We start from the raw sequence: 27156 nt of genomic DNA on the forward strand, positions 1-27156 counted from the left end.
TCAAAGTCAATGCGTCTTTAATTAGTATCCTAAACAATATATAACAAAATACCATGTCAATTTTCAGAAAAAGATCAATAGATGGCACAGTTGAAAAAATAAAACTAAAAAACGTAATATTTCGCTAAATGTCGATGACAACTGTTTTCGTTTGTGAGTCGTCGAAAACACTTGACTCGTATTCATCTAAGGCCTGAAAAATAAGAGATGAAGTTTATAGAAGGAGGATAAGATATTTTAAGACTCGTATGAAAAATCTCTCTACTTTTCCATACAGACAAAGATACCCTCAAACATCTCTTGTTGGGTTTGGGCTTGTCTGTTGGTATAAACTGAGAAAGAGAGAAAATGCTAAAGATGTATCAAAATGAAAACAGCGAATATAATGTTAAGGGTAGTAATGTTGGTCGTGTTTTAGATAATGTATATAAAAAAAAAAAAAAAAAAAAAAAAAAAAAAAACATATTTGTGCATATTGCAGTATAAAAAAATAACACATTATAAATTATGACTTTCGCAATGACGGTGATTAAAATAAAAATTAAGTGAATACTTTAGCTGTATGACCACCAGCCATCGGCACAATAGAAGAAAGTTAAATATAAACATTAAAAACCTTCCTCACTATCCAAAACTTTTCGATGAAAAACAAACTAAAAACCGTAACTGAAAGAGCCATAGGTTCAGTTCATAACTTCTTGTTTTTCGTATAATGGAAAGGTAGTTTTGTCTTTGTCGTTAATTGCAATAACAAGAAGAAACTTTATATTTTGATGATAATGACAACTTTTCTCAACTTGTAAAAACAGAAAAAAAGTTAAAAAGGTATTATCTGAAGGGAATATATTCCATCAGAATTGTATTAAAACTTGTAGGATGGAAGTTGGTGCAATGGATGTTAGATTATGGCTCGAAAATAATCAACTACTGCAACATCTACTAAAAACTCGCTGTGCCACCAACATGCCAAAGGCCAACACAGCTGCACATGGTCCTTCATCCCAATCTCTCCCCCTCCTCCACTAACATAAAAAACTGCTAACAGTCATATTTAACGATAACCACAACAGCAACCATGGAGCAATAGCTTTTTTCACGAAGCTGTCAAAGCTTCCCACATTGCCGTCGCTGTAAGAGATCATAGCTACTTTGGCAGAAATCAGAAGGCCAACAAAGCTGCAAATTTTAGATTATAATGCAGACAGTACTAGCAGCTTAATACCAGTTTTCACAGAAAAGTTAAGAAGTTCTTGATGATAATCTCGTCCTGCTTGCTAAATGGAAAGAACACGGAGAGTTCAGCAGCTTACAAATGATCCCTTTGTAGTACTAACAACACTAATGCGGGAAAGTAGCCATTGAAGACCCTATGTCAAGATTGATAAACAGTAAGTCAAATTTAAAAAAAAAAAAACATCTGTTATCTATTTCGAACAGAATTCACAAATATTAAACTAAACTTCATCAAGATTGATAAACAGTAAATCAAATTTAAAAAAAAAACATCTGTTATCTATTTCGAACAGAATTCACAAATATTAAACTAAACTTCATCAAGATTGATAAACAGTAAATCAAATTTAAAAAAAAAAACATCTGCTATCTATTTCGAACAGAATTCACAAATATTAAACTAAACTTGATTAACTGTTCTACAAGCAGGAAGACACTATATCAGAGAGGTAACTGTTCAGTGAGTAACAGTTCAGTGAGAGCCACTCTCCCTCGTACTTTTTATGCAATCCAAAGTGCACAATAACATGGCATTACATAATAATTCATTTAAGATAAAACCCAAGGCAATGTCTTTGACTGCATAATCTTTACTCTGTTGCTTGCAAGATGTTGAAACCCAAGTTAATATGCTGAGGGTCTGGGTATCTAGAAATATTTGTACAAGGTAAAAATTTTACTCCAAGAAGCAGTCAAGTCTGTCGAGAGCTCCTCACCTCACTTTTGGCTCTCGATTCTACCATACTTTTGGCTCTCGATTCTACCATTTAAGGCTCTCGATATACCAAACTTTCACTTTTGGCTCTCGATTCTACCATAAATCAATCCCAAAAGAAGGAAAGCAATTCCTTCAAAAGAAGGAATTGCTTTTGGCTCTCGATTCTACCATTTAAGGCTCTCGATATACCAAACTTTCACTTTTGGCTCTCGATTCTACCATAAATCAATCCCAAAAGAAGGAAAGACACAGAGACTTCCCAGCTATCAAACTCTTCATGATCCTGAAAGGTAAGCGAAGAACTGCCTGTGTCATTAGTAATCAGAAGTGTGAAAACAGTATGTACATTAAAAGAATCTGCTTTTTAAGCAGACATCAAAAACCAAATTAATAACAACTTATTACCATGCGAGACTTGTAAAATTTTAGAAGATGGACAAAAACTCCCAAAAAGGGGTACAATTTTGATGGAAATAACATTATAAAATTCAACAGGTCTGGGGACTTTGTAGAGTATATTTTAGCCCTTTATCTACGAAAACACTGTATTTCTTTTTTTTGGAAAAGATAGTCATGGACGAGCGTTTATTTGTTCTTTTTTATTTATTTTTTTTTAAGGAGGAGTGGGGTCCCTAGGAGTGACCGAATACCAGGTGAGGCTAGTTTGAACAGAAAATGAAAGCTTATTTCGCCCATTATAGGTGGCAACAGAGAATGCACCACCTCATATGGCCAAGTTTGGCATAAATCCAATCAAAATGCTAACAATTAAAAATCCTGAGATAACCAAGCGGGTTTGAAATTTGTAAAAAGTTATACATATTTCCCTAAGTTTCGTAAGATAAAACTGTTGCGCGACTGTGCATTCGTCTCTAAATGTACGTGTAGTCCATAATAGATCCATAAATGTACGTATAATCCATAATAGTCCATAAATGTACGGGTAGTCCATAATATATCCATACTAGTCCATAAATGTACGGGTAGTCCATAATATATCCATACTAGTCCATAAATGTACGTGCAGTCCATAATATATCCATAATAGTCCATAAATGTACGGGTAGTCCATAATATATCCATACTAGTCCATAAATGTACGGGTAGTCCATAATATATCCATACTAGTCCATAAATGTACGTGCAGTCCATAATATATCCATAATAGTCCATAAATGCACGTGTAGTCTATAACAGACTAAATTTTTCAAATGATCCGTTTGATTCATTTGAAATTTTAATCATTTATGTGCACTGTTTCATATTTACACACTAACTGTTAAAACGAGAGATGCGTTGATCTTTTTATCGCGTGATTTTCAGGCCTTCTTGAGGTCCCAAGCCCTAATAATTGCATTTTCGTACTCAGGTTTTCAAAGTTTCCATGATAGGTACTCTATCTAGATAGTGGTGGATCTAGAAGAAGGCGCCCCCTTTGGCGGTGGGGAAGGTTAATTCTTTGCAGTTTTCACTTGCATTTATATCAAGCCGTAAATAGAGAAAGGAAAGTTAAAAAATTTATGACGATTTAACAAATGCCCACTTTAAAGTTGCAAAATTGCAACTATAGATTCTGACAAATTCTGGTCACATGCGCCCTACAAGGCTGTCAAGCAGGTAAGTGTAAAAGGCACGGTGGGGGTTTAAACACGTGGCAGTCACCTCAATATTTAGGTTAGATGTGTAAAGCGAATTCACCTTCATGAGTCCTTGGTCACGATCCTGTGCGTCATTCAGGACTTGCTAGGACTAAAGGCGTATGAAGACTCCGGCACTTATCAAGTATTTTTCTAAGAGTGAAAACTTGGTTGACGTATCCTCTACCTTCCTAAAACCACACTATTCTTCTCTTAAAACCTTATCTACAGCATCTTTAGGTCTAAAAAGTATCATCATACTAAGTAATTCGCTTCCCAAAGAAACCAGACTAATGCCTCTATGAAAAATCCATTCACTCAAATCTGTGATCCAGTGCGTTACTAAACAAAAAAACAACAACAAGAATCATTACCTCTTCCAAAGCTAGGGACTTAGGAAATTTGTGATCCTGTGCGTTACTAAACAAAAAAACAAAAAAAGAATCATTACCTCTTCTAAAGCTTGGGACAAGTCCTCATAATACTGACTACATGCCCAAGTGCTGTTATGAGTACCACTGGGGACAACCAATAGGCGCTTCCAATTGCTTCCACACCGCTCATACAGTTCATGCATCATAAAAGGTGGCACTAATTCATCTAAACTTCCAGATATGAATATGGCAGGACACTTTACACTGGCAGCTTTTCGACGTGAATCATACTGAAAAAAAGACATTCTCTGCAGTCCGTTGTTTTACTAGGCCTGTTTTTTTTAGTCTCCTAAGATCTTATATCTTTTGAAAGAAATGATTTTTCAAGAAAATCTAAGGGCTCCAATCCCACTTCTCAGGTGGTTATTTCTTCAGAAAAGCAAAGTACACTCTGCTCTAGTCAGAAAATTAAAAGCTTTGATGAGAATATCATAAAAGTCCAATTCTGCAGACAAATTTGAGCACTCGTTACTGAGATCTTAGTTCTTTGGTTATCCAAAAAAATCTAAAATCTAAGCCGAATGGTGTAAGACCAGAAAAGTAAGATCTTAGCAGACTGGTCAACCAAAAAATGGGGCTGCTAACTTGGAATGCAACTTATCTTAGACCGGCATTTGTTGCGGTGTCTATCAAAGGACCCGAAATCATAAAAAAAAATGTGTGAGTCAACTATAAGTCCTGTCTGACAAAATGCATTCTAGTTATATGCGCAGAGGGAGGGTCTCTAGACCCCCCCCCCCCCCAAACAGAAAAAATTCTTCAAAAATAAATTTTTTCTTAGACTTTCCTAAAACTAGAATACAAATACCTTAGTTTGGGGGAGGGGGGGGGGGGATGATTTTAGTTTCAATTCCCGCATACGAGCCTCTTTTAGTCATTCAATTTTCTTTTCTCTTTTGGTATTTCATGTCCATTTTCTTTTTTATTTACAATTGGTAATCTCCCTCCGTTATTCCTTGAATTTTAATTCTTTAATTTTACTTATTAACACTAATTTATGACTATATTGAAGTAAATTCTTCAACTTAATTTACTTACTTTAATCTGCAACTTAATGTATAGTCTCAAACTTAATATATAAGTCTTACCACTACCTTACCTCTAATTTATAACTTAATTGTAAAGTCATACTTTATAATCTCTCCCCAAAAGCAGCATTTGGCTATTAATTTTGCACCTGACTATCCCAAATAATTCGCGTTCTTCACTATTCTCATAATTTCTAACATTTTTCATATGACTCAACTATTCTTTACATTTTCTCAAATCTTGTAACATAATGTATACACATATATCTACGGGACTTAATCTAAAGTCTCTAGCTTAATTTGCGTTAACCACGTGGTTGAGTTCATATTCATGATTCACGATATATTAGTTTGATCTTTTTATTTTATTGTTTTCAGTTTTAAATTCTATTTCTTTTCTCTTTTAATTGGTTGTATTTTAGACTATTTCTGTTTTGGTTTTTTGCGCTGATAACGCCTATTTTTATGCAGACGAAATATCAATCGTGATCGACATTCTTTTCTCTTCTTCCTACTGACCATACGTTCTTTCCTCGAGATTTTTGTCTCTTTTTCTAATTTGAATTTAATAGTTTTCCACCAAAATAAGATGCCTGATTACCATTGTTGCTGGTGAAATCATCTCCTTATTATCGCCAACAATAGGCTAGTCTATAAAATAACCTTGCAGTTAAATCTCTTCAAGAAACTAGATTGGTCAGAGTATGGGATGGATTACAATATCTACTGATATCCTATTTTTGTTCTTGTCAAAAATCGTTTATCGCATTCAGTTTTTGACGATAAAATGTGAGTATAGTTGTTTGTGAATGCAACTTTCTTACTTAGAATGGGAGCATAAAATAAAAACTTATTTTACTTAAAATTATTGCAGAAGCTTTATAGACCCTTCAAATTGAAAACGTACGACTTCAGGTTACGTTTAATGCCAAGGTTGTTACGTCTCATGTTATGGGTCTTACGTTTCAATCCCTTCACATCGAAAATCTTTCCTTCACACAGAAACATTATTTTGTTATAATATAATTCAACGTCACCGCAGAAAAAGACTGCAATCATCGTTCGCAAAAGATTTGAATTTGCAAAACATGGCAACAACAAATTGTGGCAGGTCCTGTGATGGCGCAGTGGGTTTGAGCTCAGTTTGATAATGATGGACCCAAAGTTAGTACCGAATTGTAGCAACACACTGCAGGGCAGACGCAAGGATCTTAGCAGTCAAGAAGTGAGCGTCATTAATCCAATATAGTATAATAAAAAACAGTAGCAGTGAAGATCATTTGGTAATTGTGGAAAGCTTTCCTAGAAAGCCTTCCGCGCTTGACCACAGCTTGAATCTTCGTCGCCATTCCACATTTTTAATTTTTGAATAGCTTGCTTATGATTATTGTCATGATTTTAGACTATGCTTATGATGACTATTAGATTTTTATGATAGCCTTGTGTAAAGGGATTTGTTTAAGTGTGAGAGGTTACACTTAACGTAACTTAACCACTTAGCATAGAATATTATGTACGCAGTGTAAAAGCCGCTTTAGCCAAGTTTGAACTAAATGATGACGCATATTCTCGGGAGCTTTTTAGTTGTAATAATTACAAGGCAATTTTAGAAATTCGGTCACATTTTGTTTGCAAACAGTGCTAATTGCAAGCTAAGAGCTAAGGATCTGTCTCGCAGCTCGCTGCTGAACACAAAAAAAATCGATATATGCTAGGTGTTTTCTCTAGCAACACTGCAAGTACCACCTTTATTAATGTCATAGGTAGTAAGAGAGAAACAGATTTACAACAATACCTTATTCTTGTAAAATAAACTCGGCAGTTTTTGTATTGGTTTTGCGGGAATCAGTAGCTTTGCCATGTCTGGTATGGATGTAAAGCTGTTTTCAACAATGAGACAAGCAATTTTATCATGGTACTCAGTCCGACTTGCCAAGTCTATGGCTACGGCGCCACCTAAAAAAATAAGTAAAATTATTTGATTAATATGGCTGATGCGTAAAAAATACGAGCCACTAAATATATGGGCTACAGTACCATCAAAACAAAAATATCACAATAAAATCAGTATGTTAATACAAATAAATTTGCGAAATGTATATCAACTGCATGGCTACGACGCCAACTGAAATAAAACTGTAGGAAAATTACTTGTATTAATATGACTAAATGTGCAAAATATTTCAGCCAATCTGCCAACAATTACTACAAAACTTAAAAATATCACTGAAAATCAATTATATTGATTAATTTAATGAATCTGAGTAATCAATTAATGCTTAATTATCAATTCGGTAGCGATTTTAAGCCTTATAATCTGGGGGAGGGCAAGGTATGCCATAGGAGAGTGAAAATATAAAAAGAAAACAAATTAATGTTAGATGTTAGAAAAACTGGGAGGTGGGGGGCAACTGCCCCATGCCTAGGCCTAGAACCGGCACTTAATCAATTAAGAATTTTGTTGATACTGTAACTAGTTTAGGAGGGTCTCCTTTTTACAAGACTACTTTGTGTTTTTGTCACTTAAAAGACAGCAAATAACAAATCGCTACTGTTAGATTTGCAAAAAAAAGGTTGTTGACGCCCCGCGGAACCAAAATATTACAATGTAATTATTTCCTTTGTATCAATTTAAATAATCTGAAGAAATGATCACAATGGCCAAATGAAAAAAAAAAAAAAACTGCAGTAAAATTACTAGCAGTGATATCACATGACTAAATGTGCAAAATGTACTAATGACTAAATCTATAGCCAGAAAGCTGACTGAAAAAAAATTATGATGGTGATTTTAGGAAATAAATATCTTATCTCAGGACTAGAAAAATGCAAATGAACTCGAATTGAATGTATATTAGTTTATTAAAACTTTGACTTTAATCAAACGTCTAAATTTCTTCAGATCGGCTTGAAATTATTTAAAGTAAGCAGATTATTTTATTTTGAACTATTCTCATTTATTGTACAACATTTAGGGCTAGGTATAAAAGTATCAGTATAAATAAAAGTATCAACGGTTCATTTTTCGGCAAATATTGTTCATCTATCTTTGGCAAAACATAAAAAAGAGATAAAATAAAAATAAATGCGATAAATATTTTTATTTAAATTTATGTGATGGGCTTTATGGTTTAGCTTGGTTGTTTTAAACGGCGTTCGTAGTTTTACCTCAAGAATAAGTTCTAGTTTCCTCTTTTTTTATTTTTCACAATCTTTGAGTTAATAAACAATATATCATAGAATTTTAGTGCTTCTAATATGGCTGCTGAAAATAAATGGACGAAAAACAAATTTTGAGCATTTGAAGTTATTTTCGATTTTGGAAAATTAGTCAAAATATTGCGTCTAATCACTAAAAATACAAAAGAAGACAATTAGGCGTTTCCAAACTTCTTTCTGGGACATTTGTACCTTGAATTTTGGATGGCAAAACGTATCCGTTAATGTAAAATTGCTATACAGAAATCTGTACGTATCTATAACTGCGTCATTTTTTTGTTAATATGTCACGTTCAAGCTTGTTTTCCAAATTAGAATATTACCCCCCCCCCCTTCCAACATGTCAATATGATAGTGAGATTAACCATTCTTATTTTTACCCAATGATGATAATGCCCTTTCTGAATCTCTGAATTAGAAAGGTACTGGAAAACTTTCTGGGGGCCTAATATTTTAGTGTAGGGGCCAAACTGTAAAGAAAAATAGCCATGTTCTTAAATTCCATATACAAGTTAAAAATTGTCATAAGAAAAAACGTTGAAAACAGAAGGGCTTTAGTGCTTAGAATATAGAAGAGCTCAGCTTTATGAAAATGAATAGTAAAAATTATCCTCTTGCTATGGAACTAAAACTTTTTTATTGTTTTTAAGATTCAAGATTCATTTATATATAACAGCTTTCGTAATATTGGCAAAAGTCTCAATTAATTTACGCTATCTCTTACAACACAGGCAAAAAAAAGAAAAAAAAACTAATTATGATTAATGACACTTGTATAAAACGGAACAAAAGAATTGCTGAATCGATTCGTTCTGCATCTTATTTGCTCAAACTTATTCGTGTGTCAAGTATTGCCTTTGGGGGCAATAAGAGGAGGCAACAACGTATTGTTTTTCACTAGCGAGGAGTGACTGTCCAAATTTGGCACATGAGATGGAATCTCCTTTCTCTCAGCGTTGGTATTTTCAACGTTGCAGTTGGCGTTGCGTAAATGTTATATTTGGGGCCTGGTAGGATTTTATCACCCGTTTTTGAACAGCCTCCCGATCGTCACTTAAGTAGTCAATGTTGTGCACCTGTGGTCCCCAAACAGGGCACATGTATTCTAGCAAGGGACGAATATAGTAGATATAGGCTACTCGCAACTGATTCACTGGGAAACCTAGCCGTCGAAGTGTAGTCAGTGATGGCAAAGTATTCTTTTTTTGTCAATATAATTGCTTTAAAAGTGCCATGTTTTGTATTTTAACTTAGAATAGTGACAATTCAAGACTAGCTTTGGATACCCTAGGCTCCCCTTATGTGTTCAGGAATTTGTCAAGATGGTAAGGATAGACTTGTAAGAGTAATTTTACGAATACGTGCATGACCTAGTTTGAGAAGGCTCAAATTGACTAACCTAAAGATCTTCCAAAAACAATTATTCTTTTCTTGTTTAAGTCTTTTCTAGACAACAAAAAGTCGATTCCAGCCATGGCATCCTTACAAAATCCAGCTTCTGACGGTTTTCCTTCTGACTGTCCATATCCTCGCCATTCTAACAGTAAAACGTTCAAACCCAGTTGATGTAAAACTTTAGAATTCGGAAGTCTAAAAAACAGAACATAAACTGGTATGTTATAGCAACCAAATAGTGAAAACGGAATCTTAGCCAATACAAATTCCAGAATAAAACTTAAACAGAGGAAGACATAAAAATTATCCCATCTAAGGGGCTAACCTCTCCTCAATAGATAGAAAAATAGTGATCTCAAACATGCAACCTTCTGGGCTTTCATGCCCCCCCCCCACCCTCCTGAACAACAAATTCCAACAGTTCATATAGTGCTTCCTTTTAGAACTGTGTACTCTACGAACTAGGTTTTTCAGAGCTTGCTAATACCTACCACATTTCATTGGTATCCAATGAATACCTCTGGTTGATGCAGATCATAAGAATGTAATTGTTCTCTCAAAGGCATCATATCAAGAATGGACATCTGAGACCATAGCAACAGCTTTCCAGAGAAAAACTTAAAAACACTACTATAACTCTTGAAAAAAAAAAATATAAATCCTTTCCCTCTCTCTTTGCACATGTTAGATCAGATACAAGCCCTAGAAAGTTAAAACTACGAGTCAACTTTCTAAATTTTTGGTTAAGACCTGACATCCCATTTAAGTAGATGTGCTGATCATTAGAATTTAAGGACCCTCATTCCTCCTCTCATAGAGAGGGTTGATCGAACCCCTAGAGGTACATATCCTGATGATGAGAACGGAGGGATCCCCTATAGATTTAGGGGCAGCTATGGACCCTGAAAAGATCCAACATGGAATTTAGCTCTCAGCTTCCACTGGCTCTTGTTGAGATCTGACAACCTGCCTTGATGTATCTCCTGATTACAGGAATTTAGCCGTCTTTCAGAGGTAGGAGTGATTCTGGATCGCAAAGTATGACAGGTAGGATCCAATGATTCAAGTTTGATTTAAATGCAACAGCCCATTTAAAAGTGTTGCGACAAGATTTTTCAGACCCCCCACCCCCCCAACGGTCAGATTAGACACGGACCCTCTTAGGGAGTTCATCAAAAAGTTGAACCCCCTTTCTGTGAGCAACCCCGATCTTGATAATGTATTATATGTCGAATCCACATTAAAATTTAAATCAATCCCGATAAATAACTTATCTTATCCATTGACATAGCTACTAAGAACCCCTAGGGGAGGTAATAGCCATTTTAAAAAGCCCAACAGTCTTAGCTTGTATTTTTTTTCTTGTTGAGCTATAATTCTTTAGGAGGGAATTATCTTATACTAGAGTGGTTTAGGGAATTAATAATTTGGCAGTTTAGTAGTTCCCAGTTACGTTCAATTCAATTCAATTTATTCGAATAAAAACATAACACAAACATTAATAACAATAAAGATCCTAGAAGATAACTTGTTAAGGACCAAGAGAAAAAAAAAATTAAAGTAACACTGAAAGAGAGAAAAAAAAATAAGAATAAAACATGGCTAATTAGAGCAAATTTGTTAAAAATGGAAATATTAAATTATACCATCAAGTTTTGTTACATTTTTATACAACTTGCAGAAACTTGTGGCTAGTTTAACACTGGAGGGAATTTTGTTCCATTGAATAATAGATTTGTAAATGGGAGATTGCTGGGCAGCACTAGAAACGCATTTAGGAATTTTAAAGGCTATATTGGATGAACGGAGACAATGGGCTTCCGAATTATTAATATTATAATAGGTTAGGAGTTGAGGTGGAAGATTATTGTGGAAAGCAGAGTAAGCAAGCGATAAATTTAGTTTTTGTATGATTTGATCAAGTGGAGCTATGCCAAAATCTGAATACAAATCACAAGTTGGATATAGACGTGGAAGCCGAAAAACTGCTTTAATGGCGCGGTTTTGGGCAAATTTGAGTTTTTTAATGAAGGACCGTTTTGTATTTCCCCAAACTGATCCGCAATAAGAAAGGTAAGGAAAAATAAAGGAATAATAGAGGGTAACTAGGATGTCAGGAGGAAGAAAATAATTCACACGGTTAATCATAGCTACTTGTCTCAAAATTATTGCTGTTATGTAAGAAATATGATTAGAGAATGACAAGCATGAGTCAATAAATACAACAAGAAACTTGGCAACCTCCACTTGTGGGAGGATGTCGGAGGAGTACCTGAGACCAAGAGCAGGTTGAATAACGTCTTTGTTGTAGGGGGTTCTGAATAACACTATTTGACTTTTTTTGCTATTAATGGTCATGTTATTCGTAAGGCACCACGCCTGGACTCTGTTCAGAAGGACTTGGGCAGAGGTTATTGCCAATGGTAGATTGGTGCCAGTGATGAAGAAGTTGCTGTCATCAGCAAATAATACAGGATACACTGAAGGGCCCAGGTCTATAACAAGATCATTGATATACAGGAGAAATAAAATAGGGCCTAGAACGGAGCCTTGCGGGACACCCCTCCGAGCAGGTAAGGGCTGAGAGGATACTCCACCCAGGCTCACACTCTGTACCCTTCCAGATAGATAAGAATCAAACCAAGAGAGGGGAACACCACGAATACTGTAACTATTTAATTTACTTATTAAAATACTATGATCGACCATGTCAAAGGCCTTAGAAAAATCTAAAAATAAGCCCAATACAGTTTTTTTAAGGTCGAGTTGTGAGCGTATGAACTGTGTGGCGTCAATTAGAGCATGAGAAGTTGAGAATTTCGGCCTAAAGCCATATTGGTGAGGAGAAATCAAGGATACGGAATGCTGACTGTCAAACAGAAAGGGAGACAGACGTCTGAAGACGATTCTCTCGAGCACTTTGGATATAACAGGAAGAATTGAGATTGGACGATAATTACCTATCTCAGTTGGATCGCCCTTTTTAAGAACTGGAATAACAATGGCTGACTTTAGTAAATCAGGGAAAACTCCGTGGGTTAAAGATAGGTTGGCAATATGCTTAATGGGCTCGTAGACAAAAGGAGATATGGTCTTCAGGAGCTTATTACTTAATCCAAAACAGTCAGGAGTAAAACTATTAGGGAGAGAACCGATGATTTGAAGTACCTCATTGCTATCAGTTGGGCAGAAAAACATGGATCTAAAATTGAAGCAAGGGAATACAGCCTGTGAGGAGGAGTGGGAGTCAGTATGAGGAACATTCAAAAAATAATTATTAAATGCATCAGGTGCATGTAAAGGGTCAATTAATCTACCATATGTGTCTTTAAGGCGAATAGGTATAGACTTTGATTTTCTATTTTTTGAAAGTATATCATTAATGGTGGACCATATCTTTTTCAGATTTCCTTTGCAATTGAGAATTTTTGTATAATAATAATTTTTCTTCTCTTCACGGATGAGTTTAGTGTATAAGTTTTTATGATGTTTATAATTAGATAGGTCAATATCACTACGGGTCTTACAGGCTAACTTATATAATTTGTTTTTACGATATGAGGAGACAATGAGGCTATGTGACATCCAGGGGCAAATAGGGATATTTTTCCGGTTAGGTTTACGAATAGGAAAAGTTGAATTGATAATCTCACTTAGCCTTTGCGCAAAACCATTTGTGGCAGAATTTACCTCGTGACAATTTAAGACATCGGACCAGTCAGTGGTTCTTAGGCAATCGATGAAATGGTTTATATTTGCAGAACTGTAGTTTCGAGTAGGTGTTGGGATATTAATTCTAGACCGTAGAGGTAGTGGTTGCGAAGGTAGAGACAAGTAAATAGTAAAATGGTCTGACATATCCGAAAATACTATATTTGAGGACAGGTAATTTCCCAGGTATGTGTATAAAAAATTGTTGTAAATTAATTTTGAAGTTGATCTCACAGGATCGACTCTACTGGGGAAAAAAATTGTGGTTAGAAGACCACTCGCGGTTACCGATTCAAAAAAAGTGTCAGATTCAATATTTTTACCAACATTGAGTAGGTTGCAATTAAAGTCCCCAAGAACTATTGCATTTTTATGGGGTAGGTTAATAAAATTAGAAAAATCATCAAACAGATTACAAAAACATGAGGTCGGAAATGGAGGAGGTTTATAAAATAAGGAGAGTATATAGGAATTTTTGCCGATAACTATGTTTACAATTATTGAATAAATACATCTGAGATTTAGTTGTGTAGAGAAAATAGATTCGCACTCTGATAGCCTGGTAAAATTTACATTCGAACGGATGTAAAGTGAGATACCACCAGAACACTTCGTCAATCTCCTGGGCATATGGATTATTTGGTAACCAGGGAGTAAAAAATCACTAGTGTCATCATTATCGGAAAGCCATGTCTCTGTTAATCCTATTACATCGAAAGGGCAGACACCATTAATTGAAATTAAATCTTTAAACTTGAGCCACTTATCCCGGATGCTTCTGATGTTGAAACAAAGAACATTAAGGGAATTATTATTTACTAGTTTTGGCTTCACATTAGTAGCAAAATCGAAAATATCAAGGTATTTACAACTAGCATTTGTTAAGGTACCAGGGGGGCTGCTTATAGGGTTGGCATGCTGATTATCATCTATATCGGGATAATTAAAAACAATGTTATTGGAAAGGGATAAATTAGTTAAAAACGAAAAGTCACACATTAAATAGTCGTCAGGCGTTCAGATTGTGACTCAATCAGCCTATGTTGGCTTAAAACACTCTCAATTTGAATTTCTGCTTTGGAAACTATGGTCTCGCCAAAGTGGGTTTTGGCCAAATTCTTCAGAATAATGCATTTCAACTGATTGGGTAACTCTAATTGGGAGATGAGCATAGAGGTAACTGTAAAGCTGGCTAATTTAAAGTACACGTTTGATTCATCTTCCAAAGCATTTGGAGAAACTGTGTGAAATCTGTGGGGAGTAATTCCAGGTAGCTTTGTCGGTCTTGATGTCTGTCCTTGCGTAGGATTTTCCGAAAGGGGGTTCTTCAGGTTTTTTGGGGGGGCACTTGCTATCAAGGGGAACCATGGATTAGTTTTGTCTCGAATGAGATTATTCTGAAAACTTTCAACACTAGGGGAAGCATTGGGAACTCTTGGTGTCCTGGGGGATGCTGTTTGCCTGGGGCCTGTTGGTGGTTCAGGGGCTGTTGGTTGCCTGAGGCCTGTTGGGGGACGGGGGACTCTTGGTGTCCTTGGGACTTGCATTGCTACAAAAGGGATTGGAAGTTGTTGCTCTTTTGCTATTCTTAGTATCTCTGCCCTTTGTTTATATTTGGGACAGTTTCCTTTATCTAGGGACTGGTGTTTGCCCTTACAATTAGTACATATTGGGTCAAATTGACAGTTTGACTCATTATGGTCCTTGCCAAGGCAAATCTTACAAATGTTGGAATCCTCTCTACAGTATTTATCTGAGTGACCAAGCTTTAGACATTTAATACACTGTAATGGCTTTTCTTTGTAAGGCTTGAAAGATTTTTGTTGGCCAAAGAGGAACACTTTGTCAATATTAAATTGTCCTTGAAGCTCAAACAACACAGTTTTAAAGTTTGAGGTTTCAGTGGTTTCGCGACCAAGGGTATGAACACTAGAGACCGGAATGCATTCACCTTTTTCATTCATCAATGCTTCCATCAGGTCCGAGTTTAGAAATGATTTAGGGATATTGTAGAGCGCTATCTTTGTTTTTATTGGGCTTGGGGACCACAGGTGGGCTGTGACAACAACATTTTCAACACTTTTTAGCTCCATTACCTTTTTCACTGATGTGGGATCGTTCAAAAAGATATCTAGGGATCCTGATCTGTTTATATTCATATTAAAGTTGCAACGAATGGTCTTGAAGAGGGAAACTCGCAACTTTGGTAGATCATGGTTGGTAAACAAACAATTATCAGATTGGGGAACTAGTTGAATAATTACCGGGGAATCGGCTGGATTTCTTGAAGAGTTGTTCGTGGTATCGGTTAGATGTATTATTGCTGAATCTGGTGGACTTTTTGTTCTCTGTCTTCTACGCTTAGCCGAGTTTACTATCTTAAAGCCTTCTTCATCTTTTTCAGTATCAGTTGTTGAGGGGGATGGACATTGGGTGGTATCCATGTTTAGGGTATGAATACTCTTCAGAGAGGTCGCTGGTACATTCGCAGCTTTAGGGGGGTTCTAGCAAGGGCTTTTGAAGATGGTTGAAATGGTGACTTACTCATATCCCTATGAGGAGGTTGTTTTGGAGGCTCCTTTTTTCCAAACATTTGAGCTATTCAAACTCACAAATTCGAACACTAATTAGAAATAGTTTCACAATAAATTCAAAATAATCAACAATAACGAGAAAAGTACCAGTAATCTGGTTTAGTGTTTACTAATCAGTTGCCAAAAATTTAAATATTCACTATTTTAACAAAGTTAAATAGATTAATGGGTCACCTTAAGTCAAAGTATCCACAAGTCTTATCCAAGAGAGGAATTATTCACGTTTTGTTCACAGGTTAGGTTGCAAAATTGCTGGTATCCAGATTATAAATAATTCACAAGAGAAGTCTTATCAAAAACATGAATTAATCACGTTTTTGTACACAGGTTAGGTTGCGAAATTACAGGAATCACAGGAGAAGTGTCTCCTCTGAACTCTCAATCAAGACTGTTAGCGCTATTAACTCTCGATTCTTAAATTTGGCTTTCTATGGGAAAGACTGAGGATTTTCAATCTCAGGCTGAGTTCATGTTATGTTTGTGGTGACAGCTGTTTCGACTTCTGAAAAAAAAACTTCCAACTTACGATTATCCTAAATAGTGAGACAACATGGGATTTCTTTATCATCAATGAGCTACTGTTTAAAATCGTTGGACTTTTTGCTTTGCTGGCCATGGAGCGTTTTGAAAAGAGTGTTGAATTATTAATTTGTTGCAGGAATAAAACTATTGGAACAAATTTATTTCTATTTCGCAAGAAAGAGGTACTTATTTAATTATCAAAACAAATAAAAACTCTTTTACCACAGGAAGTAAGAAAATTTCAGAGGGAATTGTAAAAATTCACTCAAATAAAACCAATCCACATCCTATAATCCAGTTGCCACCACAACCACATATCTAAACAAACTCAATTCGGAAGCTGTAAGTCATCCATCTGCACATTGTCAATATACAATATAAAAACAACTTATCAATCATCAACTCTGGAGCTTCACAAGGAAAAATCCCTAGATTACTCCAAGATAAAATTAAAGGTAACTTCAACAGCACCAAATATCATAATCATCAAGGAAAAGTCCTCTAAACAAATGGAATGAATATTGAAATAAAGTCAGTAAAATAACAATTTAAGCTTCTTTCTATCATAAAAACAATGATAAAATAAAAAACATATGTTTTTATGTATAATATACATGAAATAACATATGTATTTTGTTGATTCAATATATAGTTGGCAATGACCAGGTTCAGAAACAGATTTCTAGATACCAATATTCTTAATTCTTTGTTCATATTAAATAAAAAAAACAAGTTTTTTTTTACTGAAAGTAAGGAGCGACATTAAAACTTAAAACGAACAGAAATTATTCCGTATATGACGGGGGTTGTCCCCTCTTCAACGCCTCGCTCTTTACGCTCAAATTTTTTTTATTGTTTTAAAAAATAAAGTTGTGAGACAGAGTCAAACTTTAGCGTAAAGAGCGAGGCGTTGAGGAGGGGACAGCCCCTTTCATATATGGAATAATTTCTGTGAGTTTTAAGTTTTAATGTCGCTCCTTACTTTCAGTTAAAAAAAATTTGTTTTTTTTTATTTAATTTCTAAACGTTTTTGAGTTAATGCAGCTTTTATTTTGGCTCACCGTACATAAATAATTAAAAACAAAATTTGCATATTAATTTTTCTTTTTTTTTGATAAATGGCTTTCTCGAAATTTTGTTCTGACGTAATTTACAAATCAACTTACGTAAAAAACTTCTATATTCGTAATTTTTTATTACGTATATTAGGGGATTCGCCCCCTAGTCAATAACTCGCTATTTACGCTAAAGTTAAAACTGTGATCCAATTTATTAGGAATTACTCCTTAATCACAAAGGCCGTTATAAATAGCTCTGATGAAAGTACAAAAAAACATTAGCGTAAAGAGCGAGGTAATTAGCAGGGGGCGAACCCAGTCATATACATATTAATTTCTGTTCGTTTTAAATTTTGATGTTGCTCTTTACTTTCAGTTCAGAATTATTTTTTATTACTATTTAATTTCTGATCGTTTTTTTTAAATAATGCTGGGAAATCCGACGCCCCTTCATAAAAATGTCCCTATCCCCATGAAAACTCCCTCCATTGAAAGATCCTCCCACGTAACCCCCGAATAGATAGCTCTTTTGAAAGTACTAAAAAAACTGTATTGTAAAAAGCGAGGTATTGACTTGGGGCGAACCCCCTCACATACGTAATAATTTCTGTTCGTTTTAAGTTTTAATGTTGCTTCTTACTCTCAGTTGAAAAAACTTGTTTTTTAATTTAATTTCTGATCGTTTTTTTAAATAATGCTGAGAAATCCGGCGCCCCCTTCATAGAAATGTCCCTTACTCCAAGGAAACATCCTCCACGGAAAGATTCTCCCGCGTAACCCCCCTCCTCCGGCCCTCCACCATAAAAAAAATCCTTCCTGAGAACGTCTGTATACTTCCCAATACCCAATACTATATGTAAACAATGTGCAAAGTTCATAACTTGCAGCCCTTCCCCCAGGAACTGTGGGGGATTAAGTCATCCTCAAAGACATATTTATTATATTTTCAACTATGCTGAACAAAATGGCTATCTCTAAATTTTAATTGAGTGACTTCTGGAAAAAAATGAGCATGGGAGGGGGCCAAGTTGCCCTCCAATTTTTTGGGGCACTTAAAAAAGGCACTAGAACTTTTAACGTCCGTTCAAATGAGCCCTCTTAAGATATTCTAGGACTACTGGATTGATACGATCACGTGTGGAGAAATAAAAAAAAACAAACAAACAAATAAACATGCATCCGTGATCTTTCTTCTGACAAAAAAAAATAAAATACAAAATTCCACGTTTTTGCAAATAGGAGCTTGAAACTTCCACAGTAGGGTTCTCTGATACGTTGAATCCGATGGTATGATTTTCATTAAAGTTCTATGACTTTCAGGGGGTGTTTCCCCCTTTTTTCGAAAATAAGGAAAATTTTCACAGGCCTGTAACTTTGAAGGGTAAGACTAAACTTGATGAAACTTATATATTTGAAATCAGCATAAAAATCTGATTCTTTTGACATATCTATTGTCATCAAAATTCCGTTTTTTAGAGTTTTGGTTACTATTGAGCCCCGTTGCTCCTTACTTACAGTTTGTTACCATGAACTGTTTGATGAAGCATTGAAAACTCCTTAGGGACAACCCAAACTCCTAAATACATAGCTATATCTTATAACCATACCTACAAACATTGGGGAAGGGGATATCTAACAATCCCCACCTTTAATAGTTTTGAACAACACAAAAAAATTTCAGAGTTTTGACCATTTCCTCCAAGAAATGCAAAACTACTTCCTCCATTAAAGATTTGACATCAATAAATCTATAAATATACATGTATCATGTTCATGTTAATTTAACTAAATCGGTGTATTCTCACCTATGACCAATATTTCCAGCATTGCCATGTAGAAACATCAATGTAGGAGCCATTGACCTCTTTTCTCCTGGCTGTAGTATTAAGAATCCATGTAATTTGGTTCTATCTGCACATTTTATAGTGACAGATTCATAATCCAGACCTAATGTAGATGGCAGTTGTACATATATTCTTGAATGAGCAGGAATAAGAGGGTAATAAATCAACCTGTCACTTGTGTTGTACAAAGCTCCTGAAATTAGATATGACAAGATTTATTCAAAAAATAACTATCACATGCCTGGCTGGGCCAAATTTGTATTTCAGAGCCAAAATAAAAAAACGGAATAACATCAAGAAAGATTTAAAACAATCATACACATAAAACTGGCAAAAGAATGCATCATAATTCCTGTCAAAATTGTCAAAAAAAAAGAAACAAATCAATACAAAAATTAAAAAAAAACATGTGTATATGGGCCATACCATGTCAAAAATGTTTTAACAAATAAAACTAGTAACTTAAAGAGAACTATAAAAGCATAAAATGTGGAGAAAAGCAAACATAAAACAAACAACAAACAGCAAATTAGTTGGATGTTAATTTTTTCCATAATAAAAGGGACTTTTTTTAATATCTTGAAGCCAAGCAGCAAATGAGGGACAAGATAGGAACAGGCTGAGAGATGGCCTGTGATAATTTTGGTCCGGGTTGATTTTCTCTCAGGGAAAATATTTTCCGCTTGTGGGTTTTGTAAAGTAACTTTTTGAAAAACGGAGGTACAACTCAACTCTCCTACACTCACTCACCTATCCTAACCTAGCTTTTTTTTACAAGAAAAGAGTATAGAACTTTGCATCCTTTGAAAAATATTTGCAAGGCTTTTTTTTGGATAGATTCAATTTTGTCTTACTCTTCCAGCAAACTGCCAGGGTGACAAACCAGGGAAGCATATTCAGAATGCGGGTGGATAAAGGAGATATAAATCCTTAAAGAATGGGAAAAGGGACACAAAATTTATTCAGGAGCTGACAGAAGGATATGACGTATTAGCTTTGTGGATTATATTATTATGGATTTCAAGGAGGATGCAGAAATTTCAGGAGGGATAGGATCAAGAAAAAGGGCTGGGGATTTAGTAAAAGAAACGGGCACTATCATTGATTTAGAAGGGTTTACTCTCCTGTCTAATTCCAAGGCATCATGTGCAATGTCATTGAGGATACTGATAGGGTTACATGTTAAATTTCTATTCAGATTTTAATGACTAGAAGGTCATCAACAAATTTCCATCTGTGGGGAAATTCCTTAGCAAGACTGTTCATCATAACGAAAAAAGGGGGACCTAGGAGAGTACCTTGGGCTACTCCATTGTGAAGAAGGAAGGGATTGTAATAACAATATTCGTACTTCACTACTTGTGATCTATTTCCCTGTGATAAGAAAGAAGCAACCAATTCCACCAGCAAAAAGTCAATATTGGATTCAGTGATAAGTTTCTGAACTAAAACATTGTGATTAACAAGGCCAAATGCTTCCTGGAGATCAATGGAAATTAAATTGAGCCAGCTATTATGCTTTTCAAGAATTTTCCCTGTGGAGTTGATAAGATAAACAAAATAATGAGTAGTAGAAATGGATTTGATGTTCCTGAATTGCCACAGGTCTGTAAGAGGAAGAATTTTTCCATCAGCCAATCAGCAACAAATCCTTCATATGGTTTTGAGAATCTATGACAGGGGGAGATGGGATGAACACCATCAAAACCGAGGTTTCTGGGTTTCTTTTTTAAGGGAGTCATGCAACCCTGTTTCCAAATTTGTGGGAATTGCTCAGACTAAGTAATCTTGTTGAAAAAAAGAGACAAGTTCTTTGAAAGGATATCAATAAAAGCATTAAAAATGGGGCATGGGATATCCAAAGGCCTGGCACTTGTTATTCTTAGTCTCCCAATTCTTCTTTCAATGTTCAATGGGGAAATAACAGGAAAAGAAAGGAATTGTAACAGCCAGTAATTAATAAAATAATGCCAAGATGCTTTGGACAATTGAAAGGAGGAACTTTTTAAGGTTATTGTTGGTAGCTTCAATTGGTTCAGGTAAGTTGAAATTAAGCCAGTAAGGTCTGCAGTGACACAACTTTTTAATGTCAGATTGGCAATTTTCTGGTTTGCTATTAAACAATTCTTCAACCTTATTATTGTAATAAGATTGAACACATTTACAAATCTCTTTCTTTAGTATTTTTCCAAGTGTTTTAGCTTCATCCAATTTCCCACTTCTGAAAAGTATCAATTTATTCCTAATTAGTATTTTGGTGAATTGATTGATGTAGGCTTTATCACTGGAGCATTTTTGAATCTTTTTTTTCTGGGAAATTAGTTGCATATTTACCATTTAGCTATTTATGGAAAACAGTAATTTTTGCATCAACATTTTGTAAATTAAATATATTGGATGGACCAATTTTTGCTATTCAACCAAATGCCAAGAGCACAAAGGCCAGAATTGTTAAGATGGCAGTAATAGCCATAACCACTGAAAAAAATGCTTACAGTTTGAAAAGGGAGACAAAAGGAGGGAAAGATTGTAAATTCCACCCAAAGGGGGGCAAAGCTAGGGGGGTTGTAAAAACCATTCATATTAGTTAGAATAACATCAAGAGAGGTGCTTCCCCTAGTAGTTGGTATTTTAACTAGTTGCTTAACATTAAGAGAAGAGCAAACCAAAACCAAAGGTCATTGGTGTCACCAACTAAAAAAAAAGTCTAGCATTTCGGCATTTATAAATAACAATATCAGTGCTTGAATGCAATTGCTGGATGAATCAACATTTTTGTTGCCATTTTGAAATCATATTTTAGTGCAATATGATGGTGATTGTAATCAGCAAGTAACAATACATCCATAATAATACATAAATAAACAAAAGTACATTAAAAAAATTATATATAGATAGATATTTATTTCGAGAAATTACTATCACAAGCCCCGAAGGGCCACATTCGAATTTTGAAGTCCGTAAAAAAACAAATAAACAAGAAAATCATAACAAAAGCAAAAAAACTAAAAAATTGTCAAACAATGCAAAAAAAAATAAATATAAATAAATATCGGAATGCTATATGATTCCTTTGTCACTTATATTAAAAACTGCAAAATGACAACTAGTTAAAAAGATAAAAACTGAAAAAATAAAATAGGGATTGAATAAAATAATGATAGGGATTAAAATCCTTTAGAGGTATTGATGGTGCACAGAACATTGTATAAACGTTTCCGTTGCTGAGTCTTTTTTTAGGGGGACAAGTAGCAAGCCTGTCGCCCTACCTTGCAGCAGTTGAAATCACACCCCAAGTCATGTGTTGCTGAGGATAGTAGACTATCAATCCACTGTGCTACCATAAAGTAATAATACATAACATGTATTGTTACATGATGTATATAGAAGCAATAATCCCATTCCAGTAAAACAAAAATCAAAATATTAAAGACCTGTAAAAGCTCAACCTGTTTCAGAATACAAGTCTAGAACAGTAACATATAACACTATCAACAAAGCCCTGCTGAAAATAATTTTTGGAAAATCAAGTTCAAACATTTTTTCCCCCTATTTGGCTTCATACTACAACATGACAACACAACTACTACCAACAACATGAGACCATGGGAAATTTACAAGAGTTAATACTCAAGTTAGTCTCATGAGAAAAAACACATATTCTAATGTAGGCTAGAAAAAATACAAAGCTGTTCATACATTTTTTATTGATTAGCTAAGGTGTGAAATCAAAATTTCAACATTAAATATTCTTTTCAATGCACAAGTTTACAACATCAAGCTTTAATCAATATTTGATGCCAAACTTAACAAACAAAATGAAGAATAGTCAAACTTTCAAGATAATTAACAAGTTTAGTTTATTTGTTTTCAATATATTGTAAAATATATTTTGAACTGGAAAAAAATATGTCTTAGAACTTATGATTTGGCCAATACAAGGGAGTACAGCTACATTGTACAGTGGATGCAGGACTTCCCATTAGTTAGAACCTAAGTTGTCAGAGTTTTCAATGCCTGTGCTGCCTTAAACTCCCACACTCATATACCAAGAAAAAGAGATTTTAACCCACTAAATTATACCCAAAAATATCAGCCATTGTTGTTCCAAACAGCCAGGCTAATCAATTTACTACCAGAACAACAAGTAAATAACTGCAACAATCTTACAAAACTGCAAAAAATGTGTATTTGAAAAGGTACCCAGAAAAATGAAGCCCTGTAGCCTAGCTGCTGCTCTTTGTAGTCCTAATAAAAGAGCTAATAAGGGGCCAGTCTAGGAGCCTGTCCATTCCTTAATTTTTTTCACAGGTCAAATTCTGAATATTCTATTAATTCACTGTATTCATAATAAGACATTGATAGTTAGAACTTGGTGAGATAGTAGGTTCAAACATGTTATTGAGTCTTATATTTTGTTGTTGTCCTTAAAATACCACTGATCATCACAGCTGATCAATGAGCTTTCATCACAATTTCTTGAGAAGTCAGAAATTTTTTAGGCATGAAAGCAGGAACTTAAAAATAACTCCTTGGAAACAAGGATCAAGTTTTCTCCCATTTCAGATCACATTAAAACTATTGTTCAAAACATAAAAACTCATAATAAAACAGTGCTTTGTAAACAAGCTATTAAATGAAGTATATATTCAGAACTTTGGCTCAATTATGATGTTTGACATATTACCTTAAATCATAATTGTGAGCAATATGAACAAACCCAAGGACTGCTAGTCAGTGATCATGTGGTTTAGTGACATCTGCAGTATCCTATTGTGTGAGCCATGGTAAGAATCATAGGAATAAGGAATATTAGGGCACACCCCTCAGCACTATAGCCCCAAGTATCCACTAACATGGGCCTAGTTTATATCACTAATAATTTTAACAAATGTAGAGTTACATTTGAGTGTTACTGTTTAACTTCGCAATACTTTTCAAATTATCAGTAAAGTGTTAGATGATGCTATCTTGGAAAGTAGTTTGAGTTAAATAAATGAAACTTTCAGGAATAAAACTGGAGCCTAAATTAATTCCTTGAAAAGTCCTTTGAAACATCAAACTCTAACCCTTCCTCCTTCAAAGAGCACTGATCTTTGATGAGCCTAAATTTTTTTTTATAAAGTAATACTTTTAGATATAAATCTATATGAAAAATGAGATACAAGGAAGCCTTTCTAAGCCTTATATCTTTGCTGAATCCTAATTATAAAGTTCTAGGCATTTGTAAAAACTTATTTTAAATTGAAAAAAAGAAGACATAAAATGTAATAAAATCCTACTTAAGGCAAAACTTTTTTTCACCCAAGGTAAGATGGACTTAATACCTGTCTTCTATGTAATCTTTAGAAATGGGGATGGAGTAAAAGCAGGAGCTTAGAAGCACATTGCTAAAAGATAATTTAGTTACAATTCTAGATAAGGTATTTTTTGCTGTCATAGAAAGTTGTTAGGTTAGGAAAATAAAATTTTTAGTAATGAACCCAGGGCCAAAAATATTCTCCAGAAGGTATTGCCTAGCTATGGTACTATGCTAACCCTTTTCTGATTTCTATGTCTTACAAATGTGTCTACTTGAAATTTCAATTATTGAAATTTTGACAAAACAACATTATACCTTAATTTTCAGTTTTTTTTTGTTTTTTTTTTAGTTCTGAAAATGTAATTCCTATTATTTTAGTAAAATTTAAAGCCATATCAATGGGTTCTTTTCTAAATTTAAGAAATGTGCTGGCAGATCTTTAAAACCTTATATATTGGGATTGAACAAAGTTGTGAAGCTGAAAACTTTTCTTGTACTTCATTTAAGCAGAAGGTCTGTTTTGCAAGGTTGCACTTTTATAAAACAAATATGTGTAAAGGTCATCAAAGGTCAGTGCCCTCTAGAGGGAGAAGGAGTAGAGATAGTCTACATGCTTCAAAATACCTTCCCAGGACATATTTTAGTCTGTAGGCTGATCCATGAAAGTTTCATTTTCCTAACCTAACTACTTTCTAAGATAGCAAGAAGTGGCTAGTCTTGATTTTTACCCATAATTTAGACTCTGGATCCATTCCTGAAAGATTTATGCACCTGACTCAACTATGTTTGCTTTAGTTTTTAACCAAAATGGTTTCAAATGGTTTGATTTTATGTTTGTTTTTAGTTTTTAACACATTATTGTTTTTAAACCCTCTCTCCACCATCACTTCCACAATAGAAATACAAAAGAAAAATATTCAGTGAGGTGCCCCCTAAAAAACTTTACCATATCCAGGCATGACTGCCTCTCCCCCCTAGCTGCACCACTGACAGGAAAAAGCCTGTAATCTAGAATTTCTTGAATTTTGGTAAGATTCTACTTTAGCTATTTTTGGATATCTTTGAAAGGGGTTAGGTTAGGAAAATGAAACTTTCAGGGATGAGTTTATAGGCTAAAGTTTGCCCTGAAAAGGTATTTTGAAGTACCTACCTCTACTCCTGTTCCCTCTAGAGGGTCCTTACCTTTGATGACCTTTAAAATATGTGTGCTATAAAAGTGAAACCTTGCAAAATAGATCTTCTGCTTAAATGAAGTACAACAAAATTGTTTTCAGCTTCACAACTTTGCTCAATCTCAATTTATAAAGTTTTAAAGATATGCAATTACATTTCCTAAATTAAAAAAAAAACAAAAGACTGATATAGCTAAAAATTCTACTCAAATAACAGGAATTGCATTTTCAGAACCAAAGCCAGAGAAAAAGAAACTGATAGCCTAACTGAAAATTAAGGTAAAATGTTGTTTTGTCAAAATTTCAATTGGCAAGTTTTAGGACCCAGTAAATTTCTAGCAAATCATATTATTGACTTACGCATAAAGTGAATATACCACTCAATGCCTTTTTTTATGCTGATTATGAATATAATAATAATTTCTATTGGAAATGAATTTCAGCCCCCCCCCCTATATATGCCAATCCAGGGTATATATTTCTACATTGGGGGGGGGGGGAAATTTTGTTTCTGTTGGAAATGGGAGGTAAGTTTAAACTTTACCCCCACCCCCCCCCCCAACTGTAGAAATATATACACTGAATTGGAATATATAGGGGGGCTGAAATTCATTTTCGATAGAAATGTTTATTATATTTGTAATCAGCATAAAAAAAGGCATCGAGTGGTATATTCACTTTATGTGTAAGTCAATAATATGATTTGGTAGAAATTTACCCAGGACCCTCTATAGGGAGAAGGAGTGGAGGTGGGTATTTTAAAATACCTTCCTGGGACATACTTTAGCCTGTAGACCCATCCCTGAAAGTTTCATTTTGTTAACCTAGGCCTAACCCCTTTCCAAGATATCCAAAAGTAGCTAAAGTAGAGATTTACCCTAATTTTTCTATCTGGTATCTGTCCTATACCATGAAATTACTGAGAGTACCCCAAATTTAATCATTGTACCTAGGCAATCCATAGCCTAGGCCATACTAGGCTACTTGTTCATAATTTCAAAGAAGAGGCAGAACTGGGAGCCTAATTTCTCACTAAGTCACAATCATATAACCATATTTTTCATGTAGCTTTACTGAGTAATCTGCAAATACTCACTTCCAAAACTGAATAGGAGAAACAAAATTCCAAAAAATCCCCCAAAATACCACCAAATGAAAAAGGTTATTGAGAAATTAAGTGCCAGACTTTTCCAATGAGACTTTAGAGCTTTCTTTAACAGTGCTCCTATGCTTCCTGCAGGAGGGGGAGAATCTAGGTCTGGAGGATAAGCATCCATAAATATATTCAA

The 27156-nt window shown here is 34.7% G+C and overlaps 1 protein-coding gene across 1 annotated transcript; it reads right to left on the minus strand.

The window, feature by feature from the left end:
- Window positions 1–27156, minus strand: Bem46 (abhydrolase domain containing 13-like protein Bem46). The gene is made up of 6 exons (XM_089098637.1): window positions 26964–27156; window positions 19355–19586; window positions 9669–9859; window positions 6846–7006; window positions 4040–4252; window positions 1–193 (listed from the first exon to the last, which is right to left on the minus strand). Exons 1-6 carry the CDS (start codon window positions 27142–27144, stop codon window positions 125–127), a joined length of 1047 nt encoding a protein of 348 aa, XP_088954763.1. The 5' UTR covers window positions 27145–27156; the 3' UTR covers window positions 1–124.

The sequence above is a fragment of the Artemia sp. Qi Xiang Cuo genome, chromosome 13 (assembly GCF_049724085.1).
Source record: "Artemia sp. Qi Xiang Cuo chromosome 13, ASM4972408v1, whole genome shotgun sequence".
NCBI classification, from domain to species: domain Eukaryota; kingdom Metazoa; phylum Arthropoda; class Branchiopoda; order Anostraca; family Artemiidae; genus Artemia; species Artemia sp. Qi Xiang Cuo.

Bases quoted from the DNA above. Each gene is read 5' to 3' on its own strand.
- Bem46 (XM_089098637.1), bottom strand. From the start codon at position 27,144: ATGGATGCTTATCCTCCAGACCTAGATTCTCCCCCTCCTGCAGGAAGC. The intron at 7,007-9,668 runs GTTAGTCAATTT...TTATTTTTTTAG, and splicing joins TGTTTTTGGAAGATCTTTAG to GTGGCGCCGTAGCCATAGAC. The intron at 194-4,039 runs GTAATGATTCTT...CTTATTTTTCAG, and splicing joins TGTCCCAAGCTTTAGAAGAG to GCCTTAGATGAATACGAGTC.